General features: G+C 36.4%; 1 protein-coding gene across 9 annotated transcripts in view; it reads right to left on the reverse strand.

Moving 5' to 3' along the window:
- Positions 1-27495, reverse strand: part of EHBP1 (EH domain binding protein 1) — a 324049-nt gene that overhangs the window by 180623 nt on the left and 115931 nt on the right. For 4 of the 9 annotated variants that reach the window (XM_036334393.1, XM_036334394.1, XM_036334396.1 and 1 more), the window contains 4 exons: positions 26309-26448; positions 11996-12100; positions 11225-11347; positions 8614-8854 (listed from right to left, as the gene is read on the reverse strand). In XM_036334393.1, coding sequence (XP_036190286.1) covers positions 8614-8854; positions 11225-11347; positions 11996-12100; positions 26309-26448 — 609 coding nt within the window. Of the gene's footprint in view, positions 1-1543; positions 1592-8613; positions 8855-11224; positions 11348-11995; positions 12101-26308; positions 26449-27495 lie in introns of all 9 variants that reach the window. The other 5 variants (XM_036334401.1, XM_036334400.1, XM_036334398.1 and 2 more) reach the window with 3 other exon arrangements.

A 27495-nucleotide genomic window follows, 5' to 3' on the forward strand; every position in this document is an offset into this window, starting at 1 on the left:
TCTGTTTCATTGGAAAAACAATCCAAATTTATTAAAATGAGTGTGTAGCATATCTGAATAAAATTCAATGACAATTTTTCTTGAAATACTGACACACTATACCAGAAATGATTCATGCTGGACACAAAAATCACTTCAAAAATGCTTAAAAAAATTATTGCTTTATCAATTTTCATTTTTGCCACATAAACTAGAATGGCTGAACTAACCCCCAAATATGAGGAATCTAAGTAATCCACGTGGTTGCTAAGTGTAAAGGGCATTCACTAAAAGCACTGAAGGGTCTATACTTTCTCTTGGTGCTGATGGATATGCTAGGTTCTGAAGATTATTTATACATCAAAGGACTCAGCACTATTTATCTGTGATAGTTTTAGGTCAGATACAGAAAGAGTTTGGTAAGGAAAGATGAGTCAGACTTTTCACTTGATTTGAAAGGTCATACATAAGTTTATTATTGTAGTAAACAAATTTTGGGATATTTCTGCTACTGAAGTTATACCTACAAATTCTTGGGGGGAAAAAGATGAGAAATACTGAAGAAGAAAGTAATACAGAGTCTTCCTATATTCTCACTTTAGCTGATGAGATCTTTACATATGAATCTTAAGAATCTGTGTGTATATTCCTACAAAAAAAGCAGGAAGGAGTGTTTATTGGCTCTCTCTGGTAACCTCAGATGATTGAGCAATTTAGAATGTTCTTTATTCATGGGAAATTTGTAAAGACTGTGACTTTCATGTGATAAAAGAATGGTCAAAAGGAAACACCCAGTCATTCTGATTTTAGTTTTTATTAAGACATTTTAAAAATTTAAGCAAACATTAGATGTCTCTTTAATTTGTTAATAGAAGAGAGCAGGGTGTGTGTGTTGGGTAATACCCAGGCATCTTGGAACGATTGAATGCTTGTACTTAAAGTTTGCATTGACATTCAAATATTCTAGGTGTGTGGCTATTACTCAGCAGCTACACCACCCATGAGAAATTTTATTTTGATCATACATTAGCTATTTCAAAGAAAACAAATATAATAACTTTAGCAAGAGTTGAGCCAACTTTTTCAATCACTGCATAGTTATTAATTAGTATTGAAACCTCAACCTCATTTTGAAATTAGTTATGATATAATTCTACATATTTATAGGACATTAGAAGTTTTTATCAAAACCTAGCCATGCATATGGAAGCATAAAACATATGTGAGAGTCATTAGCCACCTGTTGTAAAATGGAAAAGGGTTGAGAAATGCAGTTCCAGAGCAATAGAAAACAACTACCTCATTCACCAAACAAGTCTTTTAAATATTTGAGTTTGGTTATTATAGCTACTTTAAATCATCTCTTTTCTAATTCAAACAGTACCTTTACCCAATCACTGTTCATTTGATGTAGTTTCAGGACATTTTACTTCTACACACTATAAAACACAGAATATATTATTATTTAAACTTTAAAGTCAATTACATTTTAAAGGGATTTTAAAACATAAGAAAAGTACTTTATATATATTATTATATTTGACATTTCTGGTGTTCTTCATACCTCTTAGATTCATCAATGTAGCTACACATATCCATAGTTTGTTTCTTCCTTACAAATAAATAGAAACATGTAATATGCTCATGGATAGGAAGAATTAACATCACTAAAAAGTCCATCCTATATAAAGCAATCTACAGGTTCAGTGCAATCCTTATCAAAATACCAACAGCATTTTTCAGAGAACTAGAATAATCCCAAAAACTTATATGGAACTACAAGACTCTGAATAGCCACCACAATCTGGAGAAAAAAAGAACAAGCTGGAGGGATCACACTACCTGATATCAAACTACACTACAAGGTCATAGTAATCAAAACAGCGTGGTACTGGCATAAAACAGACACATAGATCAATGAAAAAGAATAGGGTGCCCAGAAATAAACCCATGCCTATATGGTCAATTAATCTATGACAAAGGAGGTAAGAATATACAATGGGGTAAAGACAGTCTGTTCAATAAATGGTGTTGGGAAAATATGACAGATACATGCAAAAAAAATGAAACTAGACCACCCCTGATACAACATACAAAAATAAACTCAAAATTAATTTAAAGACTTAAATGTAAGACTTGAAACCATAAAACTCCTAGAAGAAAACATAGGCAGTAAAACCCCTGACATTTCTCTTTGTAATATTTTTTCCTGATATATGTCTTCAGGCAAGGGGAAAAAAATAAATGGGACTACATCAAACTAAAAAGTTTTTGCCATCAACAAAGCACAGCAAAGGACACCATCAACAAAGGGCAACATATTAAATGATAAAAGACATTCACCAATGATACATCCAATAAGGGATAAATATCTAAAACATAAAGAACTCATATAACTCAACACCAAAAAAGTAAGCATTCTAATTTAAAAATGGGCAGAGGACTTGAAAAGATACTTCTCCAAAGAAGACATACAGATGGCCAATAGACATATGAAAAGATGCTCAACATCATTAATCATCAGAGAAATGCAAATTGAAACCACAATGAGATATCACCTTATGCCCATCAGAATGGCTATCATCAATAAATCAACATACACAAAGTGTTGGTGAGGATGTGGAGAAAAGAGAACTTTGTCCACTGTTGGTTGGAATGCAGATTGGTGCAGCCATTGTGGAAAACAGTATGGAGGGTGCTCAAAAAATTAAAAATGGAACTGCCCTTTGACCCAGCAATTCCACTTCTGGATATATAACCGAAGAAACCAAAAACACTAATTAGAAAGAATTTATCACCCCTACCTACATTCATTGCAGTGGTATTTATCATAGCAAAGTACCCATCAATAGACGGATAGAAAAAGTGGTGTTACATATATACAATGGAATATTACTTGGCCACAAAAAAGAATAAAATTTTGCCCTTTACCACAGTGTGGATGGACCTAGAGCAGGGGTCCTCAAACTTTTTAAACAGGGGGCCAATTCACTGTCCCTCAAACCGTTGGAGGCTCGGACTATAGTTTAAAAAAAAACTATGAACAAATTCCTATGCACACTGCACATATCTTATTTTGAAGTAAAAAAACAAAACGGGAACAAATACAATATTTGTATTTGCATGTGGCCCGCGGGTTGTAGTTTGAGGACCCCTGACCTAGAGGGTATTGTGCTAAGTGAAATAAGTCAGACAGAAAAAGACAAATACCATGATTTCACCTATATGTGGAATTTAGAGAATAAAAAAAATAAATAAAACAAAACCAAGACTCATCGATACAGATAATAAACTGAGGGTTTCCAGATGAGAAGGGAGTTGGGTGAATAAGGTAAAGAGATTAAGAAATACAAATACAAATTGGAGTTACAAAATAATCATTGGATATCAAGTATAACATAAGGAATATAGTCAATAGTACTGTGATAACTATGTATGGTGCCAAGTGGGTAATAGAATTATTGGGGGGATCACTTCGTTAATGATATAACTGTCTAACTATGCTGTATGCATGAAACTAATATAAAATAATATTGAATGTCAACTGTAATTAAAAATTAAAATTCAGAAAAATCATTTACTTCTTCTTTAGTACTGAGTAGTAAGTATTCCATTATATGGGTATACACAATTTGTTTACCCATTTGCCTACTGATGGACATTTGAGTTATCCCCATATTTTGCTATTGTGATAAATAAAGGTGTTAAAATGTTCATGTACAAATCTTTTTGTGGACATATACTTTCATTCCTTTTGAGTGACTAGTACCTAGAAATGGAATGGCTGCATCAAATGATGGGTATAAGTTTAATTTAAGAAACTGCTAAAACTATTTTCTAAAATAGTTAAATCACACTAAAATGTCCTTTGATAGATGACTGGATAAAGGAAAAATGGTACACACATACAACAGAATACTACCCAGTCGTAAGAAAAGATGAAATACTGTCATTTGCAACAACATGGATAGATCTTGAGAATGTCATACTAACGAAATAATTCAGACAGGAAAAGTTAAGAACCATATGATTTCACTCATAGGTAAAATATAAAAATGAAAACAATAAATGAACAAGCAAGACAAACAAATAAAAACTCAGAGGACAGTATGGTGGTTCCCAAAAGGGAAGGGGGATGCAAGGTGATAGTAAAAGGTAAAAGGGGTCAAATATATGGTGATGGAAGGAGATCTGACTTTGGACAGTATACACACAATGCAATATACAGATGATGTATTACAGAAATGTACACTTGAATCCTATGTAATTTTATTAATCACTAGAGGCCCAGCGCATGAAATCATGCAGGTAGGGTCCCTAGGCCTAGCCTCCATCTTCTGCCCGTTCACCAGTCCCCAGGCCGAACACCACCTCTGCTGCAGGGCTGTCAAGCTGTTGGGATCACCAGCTCATCCCCGTCTGCTAGGGGGCTCAGGCCTGCGGGAAAGCGGGCATCGGCAACTTCACTTCCATGTGCATGCACTGGGCCAGCAGCTGAAGGAATGTGCTGCCCGCTCGGAGCCGGTCACATGGGAGCTGCCGCTGCCACCGCTGCTGGGGCTTGAGGCACTGACGGAAGCTGCAGGGCGCGCCCGTGACCTACCCGCCCAGGCGTGAGGCCCCGAGTGGGCAGTGTGTTCCATCAGCAGCCGGCCTGGCGCATGCGCATGGAGGCGAAATCGCTGGTGCCTGCTTTCCCGCAGGCCTGAGCCCCCAAGCAGCCGGGGATGAGCTGGTGATCCCAACGGCCTGACAGCCAGCCCGGTCCTCTCACCACCCGCCCAGATTCCCCCGTTCACCATTGCTGATCCATCACAGACCGGGGCAGCTACCAAGAGGTCAGCTGTTCAGCCCACTCGCCAGTCCCCAGTCCCACCTCGCCCCGCTTGCGGGCCCGTGGGGAGGGACTGAGAGGTGGTCAATGGCACCTCATGGTGACTGGTCGTTTGGTCGTCACAGACACTGGCTTTTTATATATATAGATTGTTAGCCCCAATAAATTTAATTAAAAATAAAATAAAATGGTTCTATCATTTAGAACTCAGAGTTCTTTGAGAGAGTTCCAGTGACTCCACATCCTTGACACTATTTGACAAAGTCAGTCTCTTAAATTTTAGCAATTCAAGTGGGTGTGTTGTGGTGTTTTATTTGGTTTTAATTTGCATTTCCTTGATGACTAAGGTGTTGAGCATCTTTCTGTATATACATTGGCATTCTTATATTTTCTTTTGTGAAATTTCTGTTCAAACCTTTCCCCTATTTAAAAAAAGTTTATCTTATTATTGGGCTAAAACAATTCTTCACATATTCTTCATAGAAGTCTTTTGTTTTACAAAGAATTTCTGCCAAACCATGACATGCCTTTTCATTTTCCTGCTTTTTTAAAAAAAAAAAAAAAAAGAGCGTAAGTTTTTAATTTTGATAGTGTCTAAATTAACAATTTTTCCTCTGATTTTTTTGTGCTTTTTGAATCCTATTTAAAACATTTTACCTAACTCAAAGTCAATAAGATTTTTCTCCTATGCTTTCTCCTAGAAGTTCCAATATTTTAGTTCTTAATTTTAGTTGTATAACCTATTTTTAGTTAAATTTTGTATACTGTATGCAATAAGGGTTGTAGTTATTTTGTGTGGGGGGAAAGTGGGAGCAAGAAATGGAAATCTACTTGTTCTAGCAACATCTGTTGTAAAGATTATCATTTCTTAACCAGTTTCCCTTGCTAGCTTTGTCAAAAATCAATTGACAATATTTATGTATGGCCTTATTTCTAGACTTTCTTATTCTCTTCCTTTCACCTATATTTCTACTTTGAATACAATACCACAGTGTCTTGGTTAATAAGTCTTAAAATCGGGTAGTATAAGTCCTCCAACTTTGTTCTTTTTCTAAATTTTTCTGACTATTCTAGGTCCTTTGCATTTCCATATATATTTTAGGATTACCTTAATTATTATTTTAAAAAAGTATGTCAAAACTTTGATTGGGATAGCACAGAATGTATAGATCAATTTGAGTCCATGTCCAATAGCATTTCTGTCCATTTGATTTCTCCTCTTTTTTAAAAAAAATATATTTTATTGATTTCAGAGAGGAAGGGAAAGGGAGAGATAGAAACATCAATGATGGGAGAGAATCATTGGCTGCCTCCTGCACGCCCCCTCTGGGGATGGAGCCCACAATCCAGGCATGTGCCCTTGACCAGAATCGAACCGGGGGCCCTTCAGTCCGCAGTCCGATGCTCTATCCGCTCAGCTAAACCGGCTAGGGCTGATTTCTCTTCTTTAATTGCTCTCAGCAATGTTTTGTTGCTTTCAACATATGGTTATTGCACATCTTTCTTCAAATTTATCCCTGAGGGCTTTATTTTATGCTTTTGTATATGGTGTTTAAAGTTTTTCTATTTCTGATAATTGTTACTATAGAAAAATATAATTAAATTTATATGTTGATCTTGTATCCTGTAACATTGCCAAATTTACTTTTTAGTTCTGGTAAACTTTTTGAAGATTCCTTATGATTTTCTACATAAACAATGATGTTCTCTATAAAGAAAAGTACATCTTCAAGTAACATGTTGACAAAGCTTAAAACAGGACTCTTCAATTTCCCACTCTCAGCCTTTATGCTAAATTATGATAACTGTGAATGTTTAAGATTGTCAATTTCTATACATGTTATAAAACACAGAATATAGCCCTAGACAGTGTGGCTCAGTTGGTTAAGCATTGTCCCATGCACCAAAAGGTTGCCGGTTTGATTCCCAGTCAGGGCACATGCCCAGGTTGCAGACTCACTCTCCAGAGTTGATGTTTCTCTCCCTTCCCCACTCCCTCCTTCCTTCTTTCTAAAATAAGCAATAAAAAAAACACAGAATAAATTATTTAAACTTCAAAGCCAGTTATATTTTAAGGAAATTTTTAAAAGATAAGTATCTACACTAATAAAAGAGAAACATGGTAATTGGCGTACGACCGCTACCCTTTTCATTGGCTAATCAGCAAGATATGCAAATTAACTGTCAGCCAAGATGGCAGCCGGCAGCCAGGCAGCTTGAAACTAACATGAGGCTTGCTTGCCTCAGTGACGGAGGATCGTTGGAGGAAACCAACGTTTCCCACCTGTGGCTGCAGGCCTCTGAGCGAGCAGTTTAAGAAACATTGTAACAAATACCACTGGACTTCAGCCAGCAGATTCACAACATTGTAAGCTAAGGCCAGAAACCTACTTTCAGCCACGGAGGCCTAAGAGCTGGAGCCAAGCCTCAAGGTAAAGCTGGCCCAGAATAAAAAAAAAAAAAAAGAAAAAAAGGAGCAGTTGGGAACTTCAGTCACTCCCAGCCTGAAAACAGCCCTCAGCCCCTCACCCAGACTGGCCAGGCACCCCAGTGGGGACCCCCGCCTTGATCCAGGACACCCTTCAGGGCAAACCAGCCAGCCCCACCCATGCACCAGGCCTCTACCCTATATAGTAAAAGGGTAATATGCCTCCCAGCACCGGGATCAGCGTGACAGGGGGCAGCGCCCAAACCCCGATTGCCCTGCGGCTCTGTGCATGACAGGGGGCGGCGCCCCAACCCCCCAATTGGCCCTACCCTGAGCGTGACTGAGGGTGGCATCACAACCTCCTAATCTGCCCTGCTCTGTGCATGACGGGGTGGCGACCCAACTCCCCAATCGGCCCTGCTCTGAGCCCGACCAGGGGCTGCACCTAGGGATTGGGCCTGCCCTCTGCCACCCGGGAGCAGGCCTAAGCCAGCAGGGCGTTATCTCCCGAGGGGTCCCAGACTGTGAGAGGGCACAGGCCGGGCTGAGGGACCCCTCCTCCCCCCCGAGTGCACAAATTTTTGTGCACCGGGCCTCTAGTTTTATATATAATACTATATTAGCCATTTCTTGTGCTCTCCATCTCCTTGTGTAGATCCAAATCTCTAAGTAGTGTCATTTTCCTCCTGCCTGAAGAGCTTCTTTTTAACATGGCTGCAAGTAGAAGTTTTGCTTGTTGCTTTTTAACAAACTCAGGGCAACGGTCTATAGTCACACAAGCAATACACTGTATAACCTCAGAACACAATGAAAATTCACTTCTCTCTTTATCCCTACCTACATTTGCGTAAAATGGTATCCCTAATCACATTGACTATTTATACTGAGCTTGTAGTCAATCAACCTCACATTTGGGTAAGAATAGTAACACAATTGAAAATTCCTAATTTATAAATGTTATGATCTCATTGTTTGGCATTTGAATAAGCCTTCTGATCAAATCAATATCATAAATGATTAGTTGGTTTCCATAACATAATTGAAGCATAATGCATACAGTAATCAATTAAAAATACTCAAGTGCTATTTATAACAGTTCTTATGGGAAGACACTATAGAAATTCTAACCAGAGATTCCAAGAACATATTCCCTCATTTGTTAGTTTAGCGTATACAAGCATATGGAAGAGGGTGGGAGATTAATGGTCAAGATTATAAAATTTCAGATGGGGATGAGACAGATACTAACTTGTAAAGTGTATGTTAACATTGCACCAGATCTCATTTTACCCATCTAAAGGTATATTACAGAGGATCCCTATAGTTAATATAAAGCCTGACCTATGATGATAGCAAAATGAAATGTACTTACTCATCCAACTCCTCTTCTTCAGTTTTAGAACTATCAGCATAGAGGTACTTGCTCATGTCCACAGGTCTTATATTTTTTCTTTTTGTTGATTGGGGAGGAGAATCCTTTATAGTTTCAAAGGTTTCTGGTTCACCAAATGGGTTTAAATACTGTGGAGTTTGCATCTCTTTGAAGAGATTATAGCTGTTATTATAAAAAGATTCTTCTGGTTTTTTAGGTGATACTGTTTCAGTGGTTGGTTCTATAAAACAATAGCAACAGATGAATTAAGTCCAATTAATTCTATCTGACATTTTCTCACATTTTTAATGCTTTCAAAAATACTCAATATCGAATGGAACTGAAAGAGGCAAAGTACTAGCACATTTTGGAGGGGCTAAATTCAGAAGGTGTAATATCTAAGATCTTTGTCTACTTTTCCAGGAATGGTAAACCCCAAAATGTCATCTTTGGAATGCCTTTGAAGTCTCTAATAATATATAAATGACAATTTTGGAAATTTTAACTTCCTTAAAGGAATAATATTTTATTATTGCCTATTTTATTTCCATAAACTAGCTTGCCATCTCAAACTGATACATAGTAAGTTTCTGCTTTTAAAAGACCATAAAATGGATTAAATTTTCAAATGGTCTTTGGTTAGTTATACAAGCAAAAACCACTTAGGGAACTGAAGCATTGAATATCATGAATATAAGAAAACTGAAGCTGTAAATGCAAATAATAATACACCATCTTGACAACTGTAACACATTTTTATCTTCCCCAAATACTTTTTTTTTTACTGCAAGTAGCAAGTTTTTAATCCATAAAATTAATTCCAGAAAGAGATGTATATTTAAAGAGAAATACTAGTTGTCACCTTTTTTCTTAGCTCTATCAACATGAGTAAAGATTCTGAGTCAGGCTGGCTAACCTCTCCTATATAGAAATATGGTATCACATGATATCTGCTATTCCTTTCTATTCCTCAGAAAATAGGCGTACATATATTTAGAAAACTTATTCTATTTTGAAATGGAAAGCTCAAATACTGATGTCTCAAAATATCTTGTTAATATTTTTAAAACTCGATATACTCAGATGTATATAATAATCAAGGAGAAGCTGTATAGTCGAAAGAAGACTCCTGATTAGGAATCTTAGCTCTAACTCCATCTCCATTTACCTAGAGTTCTTGTTCAAATCACTTAATTCCCCCGGGCCTCAGCTTCCTAATCTATGAAAGTACGCAGCTGAAATAGATCACCTCTAAGATTTATTGTAACTTTTAAGATTTAAAACATGTTCTTAATATAACTAGCTCACAAAATAAAATACAATTAATTTAAACTTACTAGTTTAGAATCTGATAAGAAGGGAGAAAGTAAAGGAAAAGAAAAAGTGGATTATTAAATAATATTGCTCTAACGGAGTGAATCCTGAAGTTAAAACCTCATTTTCACCATGACTAGTGGCAGCAAAATTCTTTACAGCTCAGGAAGATTTCCTAAGAGCAGTCTAAAAGATGTAAACAGTGATTAGTCATTCTTACATTTACTTTGAGAAAACAGAGTTTAATTAAACAGAAGTCTCACTGCTTCAACAGCTCTTTTCTAGGCTTTAAGAGATCAAAACTACTTGATAAGAAAAATGACCCAGAAAAAATACCTGGGTTTATTTCTCCCAATTATGCTGTACGTACGACAACAGTGGTTTCAGTCTTCTTTCTGCTCCTTTATTCACATGCACAACTTACTGTAACCACTGACTAATTCTCAGCCAGAGACATGGAGTAGGAGGTAGAGGGATTCCTCAAACTCTCTGCGAATGAGGGTGGAGGAGCTGTCTAGAGGGAGAAGCCACCCCACCACATCAATATCAGTATGTGCCACAACTTGACCTTACTTGGTCAGGCTGCTAAATTAACGAAACTTTACCATATGCCAGCTAGATAAAATACTTGTTCATATTCTAGAATTTTAAAAATCAGCACAAAATAAGAAAAACAGGCAATAGCTACTCCTATTTTCTACTCCTGTTTATAAGAAATTTGTCTTTTAAGGGAACTCTTGAGTATCTGCTTTAGGAAACCTTATAATTTTTCCAGTAAGAGACAGAACAATGTTATCTCTAACAACAGAGCTTTACTATTTGATCAAATTAACAGACATTTAAAAATAAGCCCCTTTCCCCCAGCAGGTGTGGCTCAGTGGATGAGCACTGACTCATAAACCAGGAAGCCAGGGCACATGTAAGGTTGGGAGCTCAGTCCCCAGTAGGGGGCGTGTAGGAAGCAGCCGATCAATGATTCATTCATTCTCTCTCTCTCTCTCTCTCTCTCTCTCTCTCTCTCTCTCTCTCTCTTCCTTTCCTCTCTTAGAAACCAATAAAAATATATTTTAAAAATTAGAAATAAATAAATTCCCCAAGTACATGTCTATGTAAGACTTTCTTTTTTAAAAAAAATTCAATTGAAGCTACCCAGCATTGCCGATCAACTGCAAGTGGTACTGAACACAATAACATTATCATTAGGGACAAAAATTACTTTATGAGTCTTCCTGCCATTACCATTCAAGAGAATTTGACTATATAAAGACTCTAAAAGTACAGAAAAAAAACTTGTTACCTTCTGAGTCAGGATCTTCAAATGGATTTAATCCTGTTACATCAGGATCACCAAATGGATTTAAATTCACAGTGGCCAAATCCTTTTCTGCTTCATCCAAAAAGTTAAGTTTGTTGATAAGCTCTGAAAATAAACATATGTGTTAGTTCACTATGGTTACAGTAAAGCATAATTTCGATCATTCATGAAATTTTTGAATTACAAAAATTCACACTAATAATACCTGTAAATAATAAGACATAGCATTTTACCAGTGGCAGAATGCCATTCAAGTATTTTGTAGTATACCAACATTTTCATATGAAATAAAATATATACATATTAATTTGAAAATTGTATCAGATAATAAACTAGAGAAACTTTCATCTGAATTTAATTTTATCTAATGAAAAAGTACTGACAGATTTTTAGTAAAACATCCTTCATTCCTAAATATAAATAATTCAAATGGGTTTAATCTAAAACTATTTTTTAAAAGTAAAAGTTATAATATATACAGTAGCTGAAGAAGTATGGCCATATTACATGACCAATTATTATAAGATGTTCTAAAATGACTACCTAATGAGAATCTTGATATAAGGCTTTGCTAAAGATGGCAAGTTCTGTTATGTTGTTGCCTGTTGGTGTACTACAAATTACCAAAGAAAACATCCAAGGAAAAGCACGAAGACAAAACTGACAGCTAAGTATAGGCAGAAGTCAAGAGGTAGCAGGTCACAGTAAATAAAGGCAGTCAGAAGCAGAAAGAAAGGAAGAAAGCTCTTAGACCTTCAGAGGAACTGGCTGATTTAGCTGAAGGCATATTTGCTTGCTTTATGCAGTCATCTTGATCTTCATCTAAGCTGCTCAGAGCATTCAATTGGTTTACAATTTCTGTAAACAGAAGCCAGTCGAGACAAATGTAAGGTAAGGTCATTTAATTAAAGAGCTGTAGAAGCATGCTGTTACTCAAAAAGACAGAGAGGGGATGTTTGGTTATCATAGAATACATTCAGAGAATGTTATTTTGATGAAGTTTAACAGAAGCATTTAACTTAAAGTTATGTTGTACCATTAAAGATAGGAAACAGTTTATTGTCAAAACTTATATTAGTAATATAAGAACTATGTTAATAAACACAAAACAAAGATAATAACCCAAGAGAATGGCAATGGCTTTCAGCAACCACATTTTGCATTTGTAAAATAGTGTTTTAAATGCATATTTTAAAAACAGAATAAAAAGTATCCTCTACTAACACAAAAAAACATATGTATATACATATAATATTATTTATAATATTACAAATTTAAACTAAAGATTTTTAGATTACATCTACATGAATAATGAACATAATAAGCACTTATTCATGTTCTAGGGTTTAAAAATCAGCACAAAATAAGAGAAAGGCAATAGCTACTATTTTCTATTCCTTTTTCTAAGGAATTTGTCTTTTAAGGGAACTCTTGAGTATTTGTTTTAGGGAACCTTATAATTTATCCAATAAGAGACAGAACAAAAAAGACAGGGATAGGTAGAAAAATCTTAAAATAAAAATTCATATTTTATGTGAATAAAATTTTTACATGAATTACACAGACAATTCTCTGTATATGAGATTATAACTCATTGGGTGAAAAAGTGCCCACTAGAGTATTCTAATTAATTCTTGCTGTTTCCAAAGTTAAAACCTGGGAATAATTTAGGTAATTAGGACAAACCAAACCGATCCAGATCATTCAAATGGGAAAGAAAGAAAATAATTAGAAATAGAAAAAAGTTGTAAATTCAGCATTAAAAATGTTATTACCATTGTAAATCTAACTGTACGTTATAAATTTTATTTGACCCAAGTAACACAATACACAGTGTAATAGGTTGCTCTTCATCCCATTTGGTAGTTGTTCGACAAATATTTATTTACCACGCTGTGTCAAGTACTATGCTTGATACACAAGGATGAAAAAAAGCAGATATGGTATTGTCCTTGTGGAATTTACCTTCTGTAAAGATAGAAATTAATATTGAAACAGACAATAAATAACTACTAGATATTAGATGGTCAGAAACGTGTTATTTTTTAGATCTCTGAGCTAAATACATGTGAAAAGTTGACAAAGTTATTTCCCTGTTGGAATGAAAACATATTTTTGCATGAATAAAATTGCTTGAGATAGTAAAAGTAAACCACAGAAAATAAGGAGTAAACACAATACCAACTAAACTCTTCATTTGAATTTGAATAAGAGATGAATAGTCAGACTCCTCTTCCATTTTATTCTGCCAATAGTTTTAAACTCCACTCTGACTCAAACCAGCCTAGCAAATTTCTCAGTAGGTAGAATTCATTCATCCCCTACCTCCAACTACTCGTCATTGTCCCTACCACATTTAGGTACAATGTGGGCATTTATTTAAATACTATTAAGGTGACTCTATTGCATTGTAATTTTTAGGAAAATATAATAGAGTCAAAGATCAGTGTTAAGTGATTACCAGCACATACTGATTTATTTTCACTCATTACTAGTTATGTATTTTAAAAAATTTGCAAATGGTTTGTCTTTAACATTGAAAATATGAAAAAATGTTAATAATAACATCTAATATTTATTGAGCAGTAGGAAGGACTTTACATATGTTATCAGAATTAATTCTCATAAATATCCTGAGGTATTCTTTGAATATCCACATTTTATCACATATGTTAGTATCATTTACATTATATCCCCAAATGTACAATTACTTAGTTAAAACATTTAAAAATAATGCCCAAAGATTTTCAGTTTATTACACATTTTTATTATTTTATATTCTTAGTTGTAATCTCAATGAAAGTAGAAATCAGTAATTTATTTAAACATATTATATAATGAGCATTATAGGGAATACTGAAGAAACATTAGACTTGGTCCTTACATTCAGATCATTAATACTGTTCTATAGTTTTAGGTACAATGTGGGCATTTATTTAAATACTATTAAGATGACTCTATTACATGACTAAATTATTTACATTTTAATTTTGGGGGATGTTTAGAGTATTTCCTAAACTGATTACTTTCAGTAATATCTAAAAACAATAACCATTTCCTCATTAACTAATCCAAAGTAATTTCTTCTTTCCATTCACTTCACTAAGTTTTCCTTCCTATCCTAGTTTTACCTATTCATAACTTACTTAAATCCTAGAACTTCTGCTTCTACAACTTTCATTCATATTAACAGGGGAAAGGTCATTTTAATAATCTATACCAATGTTCCCTTTATTTGGTATGCAAACAAATGTTAATCCAAATCATAACAAGAAGCAAACTCCAAAGAAATACCATTTATCTATCTAATAAACATTTATTAAGTACCTATTAAATGCCTGTAATAGTACCTGCCCTCATGGCTGTATATGTTTTAGGGACAGAGAAACAAGTAAAGCAATACACCGTGTATGATAAATATGATACATGTTATGATTGAAATATGCTTCATAGGCTATGTGAAACTAGAAGAGAGACTTTGAGGTCAGGAATACCTTCTGAACTTACTCAGATGTGAGCTAAATTAGACAAACAGACATTACTATTAAAATAAAAAAGAAAATGGAGGGCACTGCAAATAAGAACATGACATATTTGTGGAACTGCAAGTTGTTTGGGGCTTAAGATGCCAGAGATGGGGAATGGAATAAAATGAGGCTGACAAATGTTCTTATGAAAGTTCTTGTGGCCAAACTAAAGAATGTAAACTTTACTTTGACAGCTCTGGGAATCCATTGAAAGATCAAATGCACATTTTAGAAACATCAGTCCAGGCTCAACATGGTGGCATCATTGGAAAAAAAAACAGCATAGGAAGCAAAGGTAAGTAGTTCAGCATCACTACTCCATGAGGAGAGGCACACAATAAATATTGCTAACTAAAGAATAAGAAGAAACATTTGATAGTTAGTTTGACACAGGGTATGGGGAAAAGAATCAAGGATAATTTCCAGGTTTTTATCTTGGGTGATTTTGTGAATAGTAGTTCTAGCATGGCATGGGGGCTATTCGGTTTGGCCATACCTACCTACAGGTGCCTCTCCTGGAAATAATTCAATTGGCAGTTGTATATGTGGGCATAATTTTGTTATATATTTCTCCTTTTAAAAAAGTATTTTCCAGTTTCTTACAAATTTTCCACAGTCAATATTTTTCACATTTATAATCAGGGGTGAAAGTTAAATAAATGAAAAGGAGATTTAGAACAAAAATTTATTCCCAGATTTTTATTTTTTTAAGTAGGACGCTTTCCCAGTAATATACTAGCCTGACACCCCCCCCCCCAAAAAAAAAAAAAATTCCCTGGACCAATCTATATGTATAAAAAGCTAATATGCAAAGTGTCCCCTTGGGAGTTCAACTGGGAGACTGGGAGTTCGATTGCTCACTATGATGTGTGCTGACCACCAGGGGGTGGTGCAGAAGGAAGGCAGGCCCCGACTGGCAGCTGGCAGCCGGCACCCAGGGAAGGGAGGCTCCAGCTGGCAGCTGGGGAAGGGAGGCTCCAGCCGGCAGCCGGAAGGCCCCAGTCGGCCCTCATCACCGGCCAGGCTAGGGACGCTACCCGTGTACATATTTCATGCGCTGGTCCTCTAGTATATTTATATAATACTTTATTACTTGTAAAGCACTATTTTGCCAAAAATTTACATGTTTGAAAAATGCTAATAATGCTATGTTATAGCACAAATTTCTACCCTATTCTTCAATAAACCCATACTAAGCACATTCAGTTATCGTAACAGTGTGTCAATCTGAACTTGTTTCAACAGTGGTGAGAATGAGAAGGAAAACTAAATTAGGGGCAGGCAATTGAAGCAAAGGGTCAAGTAATTTGAGACTCTTCTTTACTGTTAGGAAGGCAAAAGAAGATAGAAATTGACCACCAGATATTATCACACTGAATAAAAAATGGGGGAGGAGGCAGTGGCACAAAGAGTGGGGGGCTTTTCCCTTTAGGAAAGTCAGTAGCTGAGTTAACAAAATAGTAAGTTGCCTAAAACGATAAGATACCTGCAAACCTTGCATGTTCGTCATTCTTCTCTTCAAAGTATAACAAAATTCAGTACAAGGATATCTCATTTTAAGATGGTAACATTTCAACTTCCTGGCAGAAATTGAGATTCAAAAGATGTTACTTTTTCCACAGGCTTTAGCCCAGTGATGGCGAACCTATGACACGCGTGTCAGAGGTGACACACAGACTCATTTTTTTGGTTGATTTTTCCTTGTTAAATGGCATTTAAATATCCTATCTAATAATAGACAAACATGGTAATTAACCGTAGCTCCGACACACTTCCCATTGGCTAATCAGGGTGATATGCAAATTAACTGCCAACCAAGATGGCGGCTGGCAGCCAGGCAAGCAGAAGTGAACAGGAGGCTTGCTTGCTCCAGTGATGGAGGAAGCCAAGGTTCCCCGCCTGCCACTGCCGGCCTCTGAGCTGCACTCTAAGAAACAATGTTGCAATTATAGAAGCTAAACAAACCCCAGATTCCTGCTTTCAGCCAGGGAGGCCTCAGAGCTGGAGCTGCAACAGTGTTTCAATTATAGAAGCCAAACAAACCCAGATACCTGCTTTCAGAGCCGAGGTCTCAGAGCTGGAGCCGAAACTCAGAGCTAAAGCCAGCTCTCAGTTCCAGTGTCAGCCATAGAAGGTAAATAAATCCCAGAATAAAAAAAAAAGAAAAAGAAAAAGAAAAAAAGGAGAGGTTGAGAGCTTCAGTCACCCGCCAGCCTGAAAACGGCCCTCAGCCCCTCACCCAGACTGGCCAGGCACCCCAGTGGGGACCCCCACCCTGAAGGGGGTGTGACCAGCTGCAAACAGCCATCATCCCTCATCCAGGCTGGCCAGGCACCCAAGCAGGACCCCCACCCTGATCCGGGACACCCTTCAGGGCAAACCAGCTGGCCCCCACCCATGCACCAGGCCTCTATCCTATATAGTAAAAGGGTAATATGCAAACTGACCCTAACAGCAGAAAGACTGGGAATGACTGGTCACTATGACACACACTGACCACCAAGGGGCAGATGCTCAATGCAGGAGCTGCCCTCTGGTGGTCAGAGCACTCTGCATGGGAGGAGCTCTGCTCAGCCACAAGCCAGGCTGATGGCTGCCAGTACAGCAGTGGTGGTGGGAGCCTCTCCTGCCTCCTCAGCAGCGCTAAGGATGTCCAACTGCAGTTTAGACCTGCTCCCCGCTGGCAAATGGACATCCCCCGATGGCTGCCAGGCTGCGAGAGGGATGTCTGATGCCATCTTAGGCCCAATCCCCCGGGGAGTGGGCCTAAGCCAGCAGGTGGTCATCCCCTGAGGGGTCCCAGACTGCGAGAGGGCACAGGCCGGGCTGAGGGACCTCCCCAACCCCCCCGAGTGCACAAATTTTTGTGCACTGGGCCTCTAGTATAAAATAAATATCAAAAATATAAGTCTTTGTTTTACTATGGCTGCAAATATCAAAAAATTTTTCTATATGTGACATGGCACCAGAGTTAAGTTAGGTTTTTTCAAAATGCTGACACGCCGAGCTCAAAAGGTTTGCCATCACTGCTTTAGCCCATAAACATTTTCTTAAAATGTGTTTTTATTGATTTTAGAGGGAGAGGAAGGAAGGGGGCTAGAGGGAGAGAGAAGGAGGGGGAGAGAGAGAGAAAAAAAAACATCAATGTGAGAGAGAAACATTGATCGGTTGCCTCCTGTATGCACCCCGCCTGGGGATTGAACCCACAACCTGGATATTTGCTCAGACCAGGAATCAAGCCAGGGACCTTCTGAAGGTAATTAAAGAAGACCTTAATAAATGAAGAAAGATTCTTTGTTCACATTTAGGTCTATAATCTATCTTGAGTTAATGTTTGGGTATGCTGTGAAGTATGAATTGGGGCTCATTTTTTCCACAAGGACATCTGGATGTTTTAGCATCACTTGTTGAAAATACTTTCTTTTCTTCACTGAATTATACTGTACTTTTGTTAAAAATCAATTGCCAAATATGTTTGGGTTTTTCAGGACTCTCTGTTTTTTTCCATTAATCTGTTATATGCCAATACCACACTATCTTAATTATCATAGCTTTAAGTAAATCTTAAAGAAAATCTTGATGTAAGGTAGTAGTAGAATAATAATTCTTCTCTTTTTCAAGATTATTTTGGTTATTCAGGTTGCATTTCCAAATATATTTTAGAATCAGCTTTTCAATTTTTATTTTTTTAAAAAGCCTGGTAGGAATATTAATGGCATTGAGTTGAATTACAGATCAATGTGTGTACAAATGACATCTTAACAATATTGCCTTCTAATATGTGAACAAAGAATTTCTCTCCATTTATTAATTTCTCTCATTAATTACTTTTAGTAATGTATTATAGTTTTTCACATCTTTTATTTCTAAGGAGGCTATGTTATGTTTAGCCTCCATTACAAATGAAATTATTTTGTTAATTTCATTTTCCAAATGTTAGTTGTTCATATATAAAAATACATATTTTCCTACATTGATCTTGTGTCTTGTGCTGGGCTAGGATTTCCAGAATAATGTTGAATATAAGTGGCGAGAGCAAATATCCTTGCCTTGTTTCCAATCTTAGGAGGAAAGTGTTCAGGGTTTCACCATTAGGTATGATGTTAGCTGCAGCTTTCCACAGATGCTTTTATCAAAATGAAGATAATTCCCTTATAATAAAACTTTGCTGAGAAACTTGGTATTGAATTTTGTCAAATGTTCCTTTGAGATAATTATATGGTTTTACTCCTTCTATTAATATGGTTAAACCAATCTTGCATTCCTAGGACAAATCCTCAGCAAATACTTATTGGTACTTAAAATATTATTTGTCTCCTGGTTCCTACCCTAAGTAAATATTGGAGAGCTTCTAACTTCTTCAGATTTCACTTCCATTCTGACTCTGTGAAATGGGCTCTCAGTATTTGCAGAATTCTAAGTCCTGATTGGGATGACAGAGAATGTTCAGCTGTCGTTAGTAAAAACAAAGCAGCATTACAGTTTAAGAGTGAAACAGAAAGTAGGATAAATTTATAATCTGTATCTTCTGCCACTTCTATTCTCTGAGGTGACACATATTTGAGATCTGAACACTCGGATGAGATATTCTTGCTGACTCCAGTCTCTTATTCTAGGTCTCAAAATCCTTTAAAAAGGAGGTAGCTGTGGTGCCTTAGCCTTTTAGCTCAAAAAATCAGAAATAACCCCATCTCTCTGTTTCTATCCTACTTTCCACCTAACAAACAGATGAAGTATTCCAGAAATTCTCATTCTTTACACAGATCTCCAGAATATGTTGCCTTTTTAAAACTTTATAGAGTCAACAATAATCCTATGGCTTTGCTTATGAGTCTCCCAGGTACTGCAGGGTATATGCTCAGGTAAAAACCAGAAGCAAATTAATGGATGTATTCCCCGACCTCAGTCCCAAGTTTATTCTAAGGAACCTTCAAATGAAAGGAGGGAGACCTACTCATGGTCATTCACAGCCTTAGTAAGTAGGACATTTAATCTCAGAGGGCTGAGTCATACCATAATCAACTCTAGCTCCTCAAATATGAACTGTAATCTCTTCTACTACAACCTATACTATAAGATTATGTTCCTTGAAGGTAGCCAGTATATCACTCTCTCTTCCTCCCCCCAAATTAACTTTACCAACTAAAAGAAAAAGATGAACAAACAACAGGCACATTACTTATGGGAAAAATGAATCCTGATTTATAAATTGCATCAGCATGGGAGGACTCTAAATGGAAGGCCATAGTTTCAGCTTCTTTGATTATAGAGACTAATAACTGGGCATGTCCCTTATGCGGACCTGAGAAATTATGCTTATCAAACTGTTACAAATGATATCAGCTCTTGAACAGCATAAAGATTCTAAGGTAATCCATGACGTAACTATGTGGCTCTTGTCCCCTTGTACTCAAGTTATCATGTGAGTACAGAAGTCAAAGAATAGCACGTGGGCTGCTGTGAGGACCCCAGTAAAAGATGAATGCTCTGCTGTCATGGTGTTTCCTGTCCAATATCCTTCAGTGGTTCTCAACCTCTGGCCCTTTAAATACAGTTCCTCATGTTGTGACCCAACCATAAAATTATTTTCATTGCTACTTCATAACTGTAATGTTGCTACTGTTATGAATCATAATGTAAATATCTGAAATGCAGGATGGTCTTAGGCGACCCCTGTGAAAGGTTCGTTCAATTGCCAAAGGGGTCGCGACCCATAGGTTGAGAACCGCTGTAAATGAATCTAATGCAAGTTTGACCTATTCAGGTCATGAGACTCTGAATGTGTGGTGAAGCCTGCAGAGAATATTTGGTGATCTCTGCAACAACTACAGATATAACAGGGAAGCAAGTGTCTGATAATATCTGGTTTCCCTGATAATGTTTTGCTATAAACTGTTTCAGTTAAACCTGATTTTCTGAGCTGTATTCAATAGGACTTTGACATTTATGCAGGAGTCTTTCTCTTTCTCTTCTTGTTTGTTCAAATATTCAACACGCTTACCAATGATGATCATATTACCAAAGTTTGGTTCAAGCACTGTGAGGTTGCTGTATAGATGGAGGTACAGATTATTTTGAAACCATAAATAATTTCTAATACAGGCTACAATGTTATAAAATTTCATATGATTATGAAAGTAAACTTTTCATTAAAAGGCTTTATTTCTTTAACACCAAGGTCTATCACTCCCACTATATTTCAGTTATTTTTCCAATTGCAATTCAAAATTCCCTTGCCCATTCACTGGTGCTACACTTCTGTAGAATACAGCTATACATGTAGCATCAATAAAAGCTTCCTACCTAAGAGCCAGTCCCAAAATGTTTACAGTTAGTTGTGAATTCTGCCTCAGACAGAAAAGGGTAGAGACACTTGATTAGTCCAAGTAGAGATACAATGAATTTAATTTTCTTTTAGAAAAGACTGTAATTTCAGAAGATATATTATGTTAATTACTACTGCCTTATAGCAATGTTCCATAAGAAATCACTGACTACATGAATTGCCTCTAGGTGTCAATCTAAGAGATGCACAAAATAATTGTAACAATCTGTTTCTTCAAGAAGGTTGCAACTTAGTTGGGTAATAATATACCTATATAATTTTATTGATATAATGTGATTGCATTTTTTATGTATTTACATTGCAATATAAAGATATAATATAGGAAGAATCTAAAGTAATCATTCCTTCCTTTTAAAAAACTGTGTCAACAATTTCAGAGGAGAAAGGATGAGTGACTGTAAGCTGTGCTTTAAGTTATTGCCACTTTAGCTGGTAAATAAAAATACCCATACTTTATTTGTACCATGTTTACAAAACATTTGTTTTGTTTACTTCAGCTATTATTTTAACAGTACTGCTGTTAATTTTGTAATATATTTATTATGTTAAAACTAATTTACTCAAACATTTTTATAGTAGTAGTGCTGATGCTTAACAAAATAATTCTTGAAAGTTAATAACTTTGAAATGGAATTTGCATGTGCTAAAAAAATGCAACTTAGGACACCAAACAACTGCCATGAAATGCTGTGCTATTAAGTGACTGTGCTCTGAAAATATAATAGAAAATACAGATGGAAAAAATGCAACATCAAAGCAAAAATTTATTACAATAATTATGGATTTACTTAGAATGTGCATCTAATCACCCATGATCCCCATCTATCTTTGCTCCTTCAACACACATTTTACATTCATTACTTTGGAAAACTAGTCTTGAATTATTTAAGGTTTGAATTATGTGTCTCCTCCTGATCCCATTCCTTCCATAAAATGGGACCACACTACCCTGTATAAGGTAGTACATGATTAAAGGTAAAAATGAATTCAGTAAGATAATAAGCCAGAGTTATCAATATGGGCTACAATAGGAGGGAAGCCCCAATTCATTTACTTATGACCTTTCAGTTAACATATATTAAATTCTCAATATGTTCTAGACAATGAATGTGCTAGAAGCTAGAGATGAAAAAAGGATTAGAACATAGTATTTCATAAAATACGGAAAAGAAATATACTGTGTAAATAATGGTAACATTCCAAAGAAATATTGAATCATCACAAGTTACATTAAACCAATTTTTTCAATTAGGACTGAAGAATTTTAGACTATCTAAAAAGAAGTTACTCCTTTGGCAGAAATTTTAAAAAATAAGGTATATTTAGGGGCATTGCCATTTTTTGATTGGATTGTTTATCTTCTTCCTTTTGTTAAGTTGTATGAGTTCCCTGTAAATGTTGGAGATTAAACCCTTATCAGAGATAACATTGGCAAATACGTTCTCCCATGAAGTGGGCTTTCTTGTTGTTTTGTTGATGGTTTCTTCTACTGTGCAGAAGCTTTTTATTTTGAAATAAAAATAAAACTAGTCCCTAGTTTCCATTGCCCTAGGAGCTGTATCAGTGAAGATATTGCTACGGCATATGTTTGAGATTTTGCTGCCTACGGATTCCTCTAAGATTTTTATGGTTTCCCAAAACTAGAACCACCAATTAGAAAGGATTGATGCACACCTATGTTCATAGCAGCACAATTTACAATAGCTAAGATTTGGAAACAGCCTAAGTGCCCATTAGCAGATGAGTGGATTAAAAAACTGTGGTAACTCTACACAATGGAATACTACGCTTCTGTAAAAGGAAGGAACTCCTACCATTTGCAACAGCATGAATGGAACTGGAGAGCATTATGCTAAGTGAAATAAGTCAGTTGGAGAAAGATAAATATCACATGATCTCACTCATTTGTGGAATATAATGAACAACATAAACTGATGAACAAAAACAGATCCAGAGACAGAGAAGCATCAATCAGACCGTCAAACCTCAGAGGGAAGGCAGGGGAAGGTGGGGGGAAAGGGGAGAGATTAACCAAAGGACTTGTATGCATGCATATAAGCCTAACCAATGGACACAGACACTAGGGCAGTGGTGGCGAACCTATGACACGCATGTCAGAGGTGACATGCGAACTCATTTTTTTGGTTGATTTTTCTTTGTTAAATGGCATTTAAATATATAAAATAAATATCAAAAATATAAGTCTTTGTTTTACTATGGTTGCAAATATCAAAAAATTTTTCTATATGTGACACGGCACCAGAGTTAAGTTAGGGTTTTTCAAAATGCTGACACGCCGAGCTCAAAAGGTTCGCCATCACTGCACTAGGGGGTTGAGGGCACATGTGGGGGGTGGGGTGGGGGTGGGGCACTGGGGGGATAAGGACAAATATGTAATACCTTAATCAATGAAGAAAAGAAATTTTAAAAAATAAGGTATGCCCTAACCGGTTTGGCTCAGTGGATAGAGCGTCAGCCTGCGGACTCAAGGGTCCCAGGTTCAATTCCGGTCAGGGGCATGTGCCTTGGTTGCGGGCACATCCCCAGTAGGGAGTGTGCAGGAGGCAGCTGATCGATGTTTCTCTCTCATAGATGTTTCTAACTCTCTATCCCTCTCCCTTCCTCTCTGTAAAAAATCAATAAAATATATTTAAAAAAATAAGGTATATATATGTACGTTTAAGAAATAATGGTTGCTATGGTATGAATGTCTGTGTCTCCCAAAATTCATATGTTGAAATCCTAATTCCCAATGTGATAGTATTAGGAGATGGGGCCTTTGGATGGTGTGATTAGGTCATGACAATGGAGCCCTTATGAATGAGATTAATGCTCTTATAGAAAAGGCCCAAAAGAACAACCCTGCCCATTTCCACAATATGAGGAATACAATAAGGAGTCTGTGACCCAAAAGAGGGATCTCATAAGAACATGTGAGCACCCTTCAGACTTCCAGCCACCAGAATTGTGAGAAATACATTTCTGCTGTTTATAGGCTATCCAATCTATTGTATTTTGTTACAGGAGGCCAAAAGAACTAAGACAATGAACTATAAAATCTAATTATTATTGAATGCCTTCATTAAATCTGTATTTTCCTAAAAAATAATGTCCTTTCTTTTCCTTTCAACCAGCTCAGAACTTGTGACATACTGTTATCACTAATTTTTCCTATTATTATGATTAAAACAATACAATATAGCTCAAAACAGCTATGTAAATGTGTGGGTATTTTATTCCTACTTATGGTACTAATGTCTAACTGATATTTAGTTTTAACTAAAAGCCATTAACAAAGAACAAACTGTATCCTCCAATTAAAAGATTAAATTATATCCCACTGGAATTATAAAAACTCTTGCTGTAAAAAAAATGCCTGCATTTGTAAATGGTATAGTATTAGCATAAAGGATGGAGTGGTCAAGCTTAAGTGGGGAGTTAGCATGAAAGGCTTCTCAGACTATGTGGCAACAGAATTAAAATTTGAAGGACAGGCAGAAGGTCACCTTTGGTGGTAGCAGAAGAACACCAACTTGGAGTACTCCAGCTAGCCAAATAAAACAGAGATCTCAAAGACAGGAAAGACATGGCATTTTAAAAATAATTATATAATTGGTGCTGACATCATTTAAGCATAATGCAAATGTCAGCATTAATTACTGGGGGTGGGGAGGGGGAAATCCCAAAATGTTATTGAAATAAAAATAATAGCCAGAAGGGGCTAGAGGAGGTGTTGTAATTGATCAGTATGCCTTATTTAATCATTCTTGTCTTGAAATTTTGCCTGATGTATATATATTTAGTGCTTTATTTTCACTCCAATAATAAAGGCATATCAAATCCTTAAGTGTGATAGCCAGATTGCCAATAAGTACTTATTGACCAATTAATACAAAGAGGTTCTAATCACTTAACATTTTAGTAGTTTGATCAAACCAACTATAATGAATAATTGCATGGAAGCTTCTAGATATAAGATAAAACATCCATGCACTAGAAGTTAGCTAATGCAAATTCTCATTTCTTTCTTTATAAAGCAGCGGTTCTCAATCTGTGGGTCACGACGCCTTTGGCGGTTGAACGACCCTTTCACAGGGGTCGCCTAAGACCATCCTGCATATCAGATATTTACATTACGATTCATAATAGTAGCAACATTACAGTTATGAAGCAGCAATGAAAATAATTTTATGGTTGGGTCACAACATGAGGAACTGTATTTAAAGGGCCAGAAGGTTGAGAGAACCACTGTTATAAAGGATTCATTCGTACATTGACAAAATAAGTATGAATATATTCAGGCTACTTTATATTATAATTAGTAGTTCTAGTAAAGTTCTATGTATTCTTTTTTTTTTTTTTTTTAGTATTTTATTGATTTTTTACAGAGAGGAAGGGAGAGGGAAAGAGAGTTAGAAACATCGATGAGAGAGAAACATCAATCAGCTGCCTCCTGCACACCCCCTACTGGGGATGTGCCCACAACCAAGATACATGCCCTTGACCGGAATCGAACCTGGACCTTTCAGTCCACAGGCGACGCTCTATCTACTGAGCCAAACCAGTTACGGCAATTCTATGTATTCTTAACTAAACTTGGACATGATCTTAAATTGCTGAAATTTGTTATTACCAGCAACATGCAAAGTTTTCAGAGAGCAAAATGGAATATCCTATATAATAAAAGCGTAATATGCAAATTGACCGAATGGCTGAACAGCGGAACAACCTTCCAGATGACCATCCAGATGACCACGCTATGACACCCACTGGTGCCAGGCCAGCCAAGGCGGGTGTAATGTGATTGGTCAGGGGCCTGGCCATCGCACCATGATCACCCTGCAGAGGGAGGCCCAGGCCACCAACTAGCGGGGCAATCAATGAGGGGGCTCCACGATCGCCCCAAAGAGGGAGGCCCAGGGCACCGATCGGTGGGCTGCAGCAGGTGGGCAGGGTCTCCCTTTGCAAGGGAAGCCTGGATCACGGGTGCCGGAGGGAAGCCTGTGCCAGCAGCCAGGTGAAGGAAGGCCTACTCTTGCACCAATTTAATGCATCGGGCCTCTAGTTAGATTATAAAGGCTTAAGGAAGAAGAAATGCCTTGTTAGTGAAACTGTGTTTCCTGGGAAATAAGAATAAGCTTTCAACTTTACAAAAAAAAAAAAAAGATAAACTTACAGCTTAATAAAACCAACCTGTAATTTTTGCTGCCTTTTCCTCTTGGTCCACTCGGTTCTCATCATCTTCTTCATTATCTTCTTCAAAGTCATCTAAATTCCCAATATCAGCCTGCTTCATACTCATCAAACTAGCCAAACTTTGCATGTCTTCATCCCTACATCAATGATTTATAATATAATACATAGTTCATTAAATGACATTACTTGAAAAAGAACTGATGCTTAAGAAAATATTAATATACTCCTTTTTTGTACATTAATAATTCTTCTTAAAGCTATATAATACTATTGAAAACTCTAAACACTCATTTATTAATTTTTAAACATGTTTAATTAGTAAAAAGCAAACAGGATTAAAAACTAACTGGTTAGGAGTTACATTAATTCTGTGCTGCAGACATATGGAAGACTAAAATTTTCTCTATGGGATTAAAGTAGGGTTTCCTAACCATGAAGTCTGCAAACAAAAACTTGTTTCATAAAACAAGGAGATAATTGGCAAATCAGATGAGATCTAGACTTTAAAATATTTAAATTTTCATAAGGAATTAAAATAGAAATTCTTAATCTGAAGTCCATGAACCCTTTTGGTTTTGTGAACTAGAAGAAAAAGAAGTAGAATAAAGTCCTGTAAATTATATTTAAATCTTGTTTAAAGGTGCATTTTTCTGAAAGAGGCTATAGTTGTTCAAAAGTTAAAGAATTAATGTAATACAAAAAGCACCTTAAGACAAAGTCTAGTCTTTTTAAGAATTACAAGGTAGAGCCCTGACCCGTTTGGCTCAGTGGATGGAGCGTCGGCCTGTGGACTGAGGGGTCCCAGGTTTGATTCAGGTCAAGGGCATGTGCCTTGGTTGCGGGCACATCCTCAGTGGGGGGTGCGCAGGAGGCAGCTGACTGATGTTTCTCTCTTATTGATGTTTCTAACTCTCTATCCCTCTCCCTTCCTCTCTGTAAAAAATCAATAAAATATATTTTTTAAAAAAAAGAATTACAAGATAGAAAATGACCTGGATTGATTATAAGTTGGACCATATAGTTGATAAATGTTTTTATATTGAAGTATGTAAAATATAAATTTATGAAATTTACATTAGAATAGAAAAGAAAAATTAAATACTGTAAACATAAAAAATTTAAGTTTTCCTGATCTATCATTTTAATCTTAAATTTCAAACAAACTACAGTGAATGAAACATATT

The sequence above is a fragment of the Myotis myotis genome, unplaced genomic scaffold, assembly GCF_014108235.1.
Source record: "Myotis myotis isolate mMyoMyo1 unplaced genomic scaffold, mMyoMyo1.p scaffold_m19_p_14, whole genome shotgun sequence".
Classification (NCBI taxonomy): domain Eukaryota; kingdom Metazoa; phylum Chordata; class Mammalia; order Chiroptera; family Vespertilionidae; genus Myotis; species Myotis myotis.